The sequence below is a fragment of the Mytilus galloprovincialis genome, chromosome 13, assembly GCF_965363235.1.
Source record: "Mytilus galloprovincialis chromosome 13, xbMytGall1.hap1.1, whole genome shotgun sequence".
NCBI classification, from domain to species: Eukaryota; Metazoa; Mollusca; class Bivalvia; order Mytilida; family Mytilidae; genus Mytilus; species Mytilus galloprovincialis.
Window position 1 is genome coordinate 23,426,302 of NC_134850.1, and position 7,774 is coordinate 23,434,075.

A 7,774-nucleotide genomic window follows, 5' to 3' on the forward strand; every position below is an offset into this window, starting at 1 on the left:
CCCCTAACAACAGACTGCAAAACAAAATACCGTGACAGGTAAACACTAGGGTTAATGTGATATCCGTAACTGTTATATTTTTTTTAGTAAATTCTTTAATAATTTTGTATTATTCTTTGGTATTACTAAGTTTGAAATTGACATGCAAAGTTTTTGTTCATAGTTCAACTGTTAAGTGGAGTAACCAGCTGTCCAAAATGATATGGGTAACTGTATAGACTGATGTCCGTAAATGTAACTGTAATAAATGTTTAGAAAAGGATATCAAATTAAAATGTCAATTGATCTTGAACAATTGAGAGGTCTTTCCTTTTGTAATGTAAAATACATGTTCCAATAGACGTAGAATGTATTGAAAAGTTTTTAGAAACCTAAAACAGGGGTTATGCCCCTTACAGAAAGGTAAAATCTCTTCGGTCAAATGTAAAAAAGTTGCGCCTCATCCACCTCAATGTTTTTCACTATTTACAATTTCTGTAAGTACAATCATTTTTGAGATATCGACTAAAAAGTTGTAAGGTCAAAGGTCAACCGTAAAAAGCTTGAAAACACACTGAAAATCCTTTAAATAAGGTCAAAAACACATAATTCGCAATATGGGACATGACCTTGACCTTTGACCTTTTGACCTTTGTCAAGGTCATTAGTTCCCAATGTCATTGCTGAAGACCCCATGGGTCTAGGACCTTTGGTCATATAGTAAAAGCTGATTTTGCCTTTTCAGAAACCTAAAACAAGAGTTATGCCCCTTACAGTAAGGTCAAATCTCTTCGGTTAAACTGTAACAAAGTTACGCATTAATGACCCAAACTGTAACGGACGCGGAGATGCGCCCTAGGTTTTAGGTTTTAGGTTTTATACATTGTTTTTCAGTTATCTCCCTTGTCAGTGAACGAACGAATGTACGAACTGGATCAGTATGTAATTGGCCCAAAAAGGTAAATTTGTTGTGTTTTTTGTATTGTGCGGATATTGTGCTTGATTCATATGTCATTCGAATATATTTTCTGTTTATTTTGACTGTTTTACTAAGGTTGTTTTCATTTTTCTTGTAGTTTTGCACGTAAACTTCGAACTTAGTACGAGGGTACCTGCGACACTATGCAGTCTATTGTATTGTGTATATTCATCAAATGCGTCTTATAACAATAAACAAGTAGAATTTATTGGACTTGAACTTTGAGACCCAACTACTACTACAGTGAAAAACTCTTTACACAGTTTCATACCTGATGTGATGCGTTAATTTAACACGTGTAATTTGGCAGTGGCTATTGACACGTAACTTACGTAACAGTGAACATTTGTGCAAAAACAATCATAAACGAATCCAAAGTGTTTGTAACATTTATTCTTCATAGAAATTGCGGTTACAACAGAAGAAGAACAGTGGAAGCTGTCAAGACTGGGACATAGCCTTCTATTATTTCCAGAAATAAATTGATATTATTAATATGACTATTGATTTAGCATTATTGACAAACTTGAAATTTCATTGCGCCATTGTTGCATTTTTAGATTTTTGTGTAGTTTGATGAATGTTGGTAATACCTTTGAATATTATTGCATTTTTTATAAACTTGTCATAGCAAGTCATATTGATATTTTGCCAATGTGAATATGTCATTTTTATTGCTTATTATTTGTCATATTGATGCATAGGTTTGAATGTTGATTTATTTGAATTATGTGCATTTTGATTCTGTATATATCATATTGTATTATAATTATTCATGTCTAGTCCTGGTGAGGAACCACGCGTTACGCGACACCGCAAAATGACTGAAAATGGTTTATTTTGGCAATTAGACACTCTTCAGCAAAATTTAAAAAAAGCTATATCAGCTTGGCACTCGAAACACAATAAGTTAAGTATTCTCTTGAGTGACAGTGATGATTTAGCAGAAATACGTGCCACTAGAGACTCATTGGTAAAATGTATGAGTCAAATTGAAGACATTTACAGACATTTGTCGCGTTTGCTAAGCGGAGTAGGCTCGGAACATTCTCAATTAGCTAGCCAAATTGGAACTGATATTTCTCAGAAATTCGAACAGTGTGAAACGGATACTGCTACTATTTTAAAAGAGATTACTAAACGCATACAATGTATTGATGAGGTAAAAAGTGAAAGGTCATCTAGGCGTTCTAGTCGATCGAATCGTTCAGTGTCTGAAAGGTCACATGTTTCGTCTCGAATATCAAATGCGTCTAAATTATCTGAAACTGCTGCAAGAGCCGCTGAACTTAAAACAAAATTGAAATATATTGAAGCTGAATCGAAAGCAAAATTAGAACTTGATAAAATTCAAACTAGGCGTGAGTTAGAAACTGCAGAAGTAAAGTTAGAAATACTCGAAGGAGTAAGTCAGGATGGCTCAGTGCTTGATGATGCTAAAAAATATTTACCACAAGCCGATATATTGACAAACTTCTTAAAGACTGTAAGTGCTTCACATGATCAAAACAAAAACTCAAGTGTACCTAACATTTTATCGTCTTCTGTGCCTTTTACTAGTGATACAAATGTTGACTATGCGATAAACCAAAATCAACCAGTTGTTGCACCCTTTGTTAGCTCCTCAGGTCTAAATCCGGAAGTAAATGAATTTGTTCCGATTCAAAGAGAAACAAGTAGTTTCAGAGCGATGGATCACGTACAAACCGATTCTGTGCATGTGGATTTACCGAAAACCGAAATGCCAATTATGTCAAAAACAATAAGCTCAGATGTGGTTACTGACTTAGCCAAATCTTTTGCCGACCAAGTTAACTTGAATAGACTTCCTCTGCCTGAACCTCCGATATTTAATGGCGATCCATTAAAATATGCGTCATGGAAAGTAGCTTTTGAGACCCTTTAGAGCAGATCCATTACCTACGTAGGTATGTTGGAGACTCCGTTCGTGAAGTAATCGAAAACTTTTTCCTTATTGCAACAGATGACTCTTATTTTTATGCTAAAAAACTGTTAGACCAAAGGTATGGTGACCCGTTTATCGTTGGTAATGCTTTTCGTGACCGACTAGAAAAGTGGCCTAAGATAGCGTCTCGTGATGGCTTAGGATTGAGAAAATTTTCAGATTATATTAAACAGTGTCTTTCCGCAATGAAAACGATCAAGAATCTGAACGTTCTTAACGATGATCGTGAGAACCGAAAACTTTTATCAAAATTTCCCGACTGGATAGTTACACGATGGGGACGAATTGTCGCTCAACATAAAAGTGATCATCATACATTTCCCTCATTTCAGACTTTTTCTGTGTTTATTGAACGAGAATCAACGATTGCGAACGATCCTGTTACTTCTCTCAACTCTCTTAAAACAGATAGTACACCACGAAATACGGACACAAACTTTCGAAGTGTTAAAAATGACCGTGATACACCACGCAGAAATGCATTTGCAACGGAGACAAAGTCGACTAGTTATGATAGGACCAAAGAAAGTAACTCCGGTGCTAATAAGAATTGTTTGTTCTGTCACAAGGCTGGACACATACTTGATTCATGTAGAAACTACCTCAAAATCTGTACAAGAGCGTAAAGAATTTGCTAAGAGAACAGGGTTGTGCTTTGCTTGTTTAGGCTCTGGACATTTATCGAAACAGTGTAACAAACGCGCAACGTGCAGCATTTGCACAAAACGACATCCGACAGCCTTTCATGGAGATGTAGTAAAACAATATCCGAACAATTCAAAACAACCTACACCTTGTAATGAGGAAAAGGAACTTTATAAGTCTCAAACTGGTGCGGTTTTAATGAGCATAACCGAGTCATGTGGAAAAAGCTCGATGATTGTTCCTGTTTATCTCTCTCATACTGATAACCAACAACATGAAATACTAGTGTACGCACTCTTAGATACTCAGTCTGATACTACGTTCATTTTGGACAATACACGTCAAACTCTTGGACTTTCTGGTGCCGACGTGAAGCTGTCATTATCAACCATGCATTCACAGAATTCAATAGTCGATAGCTGTAAGATAGATGGATTGATAGTAAGGGCTTACGATAGCGACATGAAGATAACGTTACCGTCTATATTTGCCCGCGACATCTTACCGGCAAATAGAGCACATATACCTACTGGTGATATGGCGAGAAGATGGCCGCAGTTAGAGAAGATTGCCAGTCAGTTGATGCCAGTAAGTGATTGCGAATTCGGACTACTTATAGGTTATAATTGCGCCCGTGCATTGACTCCTAGAGAGGTGATTCCGACAACTGATGATGGACCTTACGCACAGAAAACAGACCTCGGATGGGGTATAGTTGGTATTGTGGATCCGAGCTGCATTGATAATGCATTAACTACACATTCTCACAGAATGATAGCGTTTGAAAGCCATGTATTATTTACTATTAGAAATTGTACAAAATTAGTAAGTCCCGTTGAAGTAGCGCGAATGATGGAACTCGATTTTTCCGAACGAACTCATGACAAACAGTCTATGTCATTTGATGACAAACGTTTTTTGAACATTCTTGAAAGCGGAATCAGAGTAAATGATGGACATTATGAAATGCCCTTGACCTTTAAAGGATCCGAACCGATATTACCGAACAACATGTCTCAAGCCATTCAGAGATTCAATCATCTTCGAAAGCGTTTACGCAATGATGCTCGATACCGAAATGACTATTTTAAGAGTATGGATGACTTAATAACAAAGGGATTTGCGGAGAAAGTTAAACCGTCTCAATCCGATAACGAAGGACATGTTTGGTACATACCACATCACGGAGTATATCATCCTCAGAAGCCTGAAAAAGTCCGTGTTGTGTTTGATTGTAGTTCTAGATACAAAGGTGAATCACTAAACGATTACTTGCTGCAAGGCCCAGACTTAACGAACTCGTTGGTAGGAGTGCTTTGTAGATTTCGTCAAGAACCAATTGCAGTAGTCTGCGATATTGAACAAATGTTTTTACAGTTCAAAGTGAGAACTGAACACCAAGATTATTTACGATTTTTGTGGTGGGACAATTATGAAGATCTTTCGAAAGAACCGTGCGAATACAGGATGAACGTCCATTTATTTGGGGCCGCATCATCCCCAGGATGTGCCAATTTTGGACTTAAACAACTTGCTAATGATTATGAAGCCGATTTTGGTTCCGAAGTATCGAACTTTATTAGACGTGATTTTTACGTTGACGATGGTCTTAAATCTGTGTCAAACGTTACAGAAGCAGTAAACCTTATACATGGTAGTGTAGAAATGTGCAATAAGCGTGGTCTTCGGTTGCACAAATTTTTGTCAAATTCTAAGGATGTTTTAGCGCACATACCAGAAAAGGATCGTGCCAAAGAGTTGAATTTAAACTTATCACATGATGAACTTCCTACGACAAAGACATTAGGAATTGAATGGTGTATTGAATTAGATGTGTTTCAATTTCGTATCACGCTCAACAACAAGCCGCCTACAAGGCGTGGAATGCTGTCTACATTAAGCGCAGTATATGATCCGCTAGGTATTATCTCACCCATCATTCTTGTTGGGAAACAGCTCTTGCAAGATTTATGTAAGGATCAAACCGATTGGGATACCCCGTTACCAGAAGATATCCAGAACAAATGGGAAAGGTGGAAGCAAGACTTAATAGACCTTGAATTATTGAAAATCAATCGTTGCTTCAAACCGGTCGATTTTGGCGAAGTAAAATTCATAGAATTTCATCATTTTTCAGATGCTAGTTCAAATGGTTACGGTCAGTGTTCATACGTTCGCCTTTTCAACTTTAAACAACAAGTACATTGTGCTCTGGTTATTGGTAAATCTCGAGTAGTTCCGTTAAAGCCCATTACGATTCCCAGGTTAGAGCTTACGGCTGCAGTAATCTCCGTGAAAATCAGTGCAATTTTGAGAGATGAACTTGAGTATTCCGATAAAAATGTCACTGAGTATTTCTGGACCGATAGTAACGTAGTACTAGGTTATATTGCGAATGATTCCAGGCGTTTTCATGTGTTTGTGGCTAACAGAGTACAACAGATTCGCGACAACACCGAACCATTTCAGTGGAATTGTGTTAGTTCTGCCGAAAACCCAGCCGACATTGCTTCTCGTGGAGCTACACCGATCAAATTAAGAGAATCAAAGTGGTATACGGGACCAGATTTCTTATGGAATGCGGAACACGTAGTCAGAAAGGAATTATCGGATACGTATAAACCGTTATTGAATGACCCGGAAGTTAGAAAAGTTAAAGTAATGTCTACAAGTACTTGTTTACCTCCTCCTGCGTCCATACTTGAACGTTTAGAATACTTTTCAGATTGGAACAGAGCTAAACATGCGACAGCTATTTGCTTGAACCTGAGAAATGCGTTGCTAGCAAAACGTCCGAAGTGAACCTGTTTATCCGTTAACGTGGAAGACATGCGACAAGCTGAACTTGAAATTGTCAAAAGGGTTCAAGACACTTTCTTCAAGGAAGAATTACTCATATTGCGTTCATTTGATTCTGAAGGACCGTTTGAAGCCAACGACTCAGTTAAAGTGCGAAACAATACTATGAAAAAGAAATCGTCTTTGTATAAACTTGACCCCTTTCTCGACCAGGACGGCATCATCCGAGTTGGTGGCCGCATCCGACGTGCTGATCTGAGCATTGATTTGAAGCATCCTATTATATTACCTAGACATTCTCACGTCACCGAGCTTATCATGCGCTATTTTCACGAAAAATCATTTCACCAAGGACGTGGAATTACTACGAACACAATACGTTCACATGGATATTGGATAATCGGATGTAGTTCTGCTGTTTCGAACCTTTTGTTTAAATGTGTTACATGTCGAAAATTGCGTAGCCAAACCCAAGTACAGAAAATGGCTGATTTACCGGTAGACCGACTAGAGACCGTGCCTCCATTCACGTACTGTGGTGTTGATCTGTTTGAACCTTGGTTAATTAAGGAGGGCCACAAGGAACTTAAGCGGTATGGAGTTTTATTTACCTGTTTGTCATCGAGATCAATTCATATCGAAACTGCTAACTCTTTAGATACGAGCTCTTTCATTAATGCCTTGAGAAGATTTGTGTCTATCCGCGGACCCGTAAGGCATCTTCGGTGTGATCAAGGAACTAACTTTGTTGGAGCCGAAGGAGAATTTACTAAGGCAATGTCTGAATGGATTTTGACCGACTCCGTCAATATCTACTTGAACAAAACTGTGATTTCGTACAATTTAAGATGAACGTTCCGTCTGCTAGCCACATGGGTGGCGTTTGGGAAAGACAGATACGTTCTGTCCGAAACATTCTTTCAACTTTACTATGTCAGCTAGGAACTCAGCTTGATGATGAGTCGTTGAGAACTTTAATGTCTGAAGCAACAGCTATAGTGAATAGTCGACCACTTACGTTGGAAAACCTGAACGATCCGCTTTCCGTTGAACCGTTGACACCAAATCATTTATTGACTATGAAAAGTCAAGTTTTTCTACCACCACCTGGAAACTTCATGAAAAACGACGTATATTCCAGAAAGCGTTGGAGACGGGTTCAGTTTCTTGCAAATGAATTTTGGAGTCGTTGGAGGAAAGAGTTTCTTTCAAATATTCAGTCTAGGCAAAAATGGATCGCTCCGAAGCGAAATTTATCGCAGTGGGATCAACGAATTTGGATCGTAGAGGAGTCCGTAAGTCAAAGCTCACCGAACTAGAACGACCAATCCATAAATTGGTCTTACTCCAGGAGAACGAATAATTCCCTGATGAAGAGCCATAAGAATAAAAGGATTTATTCGTGG

The 7,774-nt window shown here is 38.1% G+C and overlaps 1 protein-coding gene across 1 annotated transcript; it reads left to right on the forward strand.

The window, feature by feature from the left end:
• The first annotated feature begins 3,021 nt into the window (after positions 1-3,021).
• LOC143056790 (uncharacterized) lies at positions 3,022-7,139 on the forward strand. The gene has a single exon (XM_076229953.1). It carries the CDS (start codon positions 3,378-3,380, stop codon positions 6,369-6,371), a length of 2,994 nt encoding a protein of 997 aa, XP_076086068.1. The 5' UTR covers positions 3,022-3,377; the 3' UTR covers positions 6,372-7,139.
• The last annotated feature ends 635 nt before the right edge of the window (positions 7,140-7,774 follow it).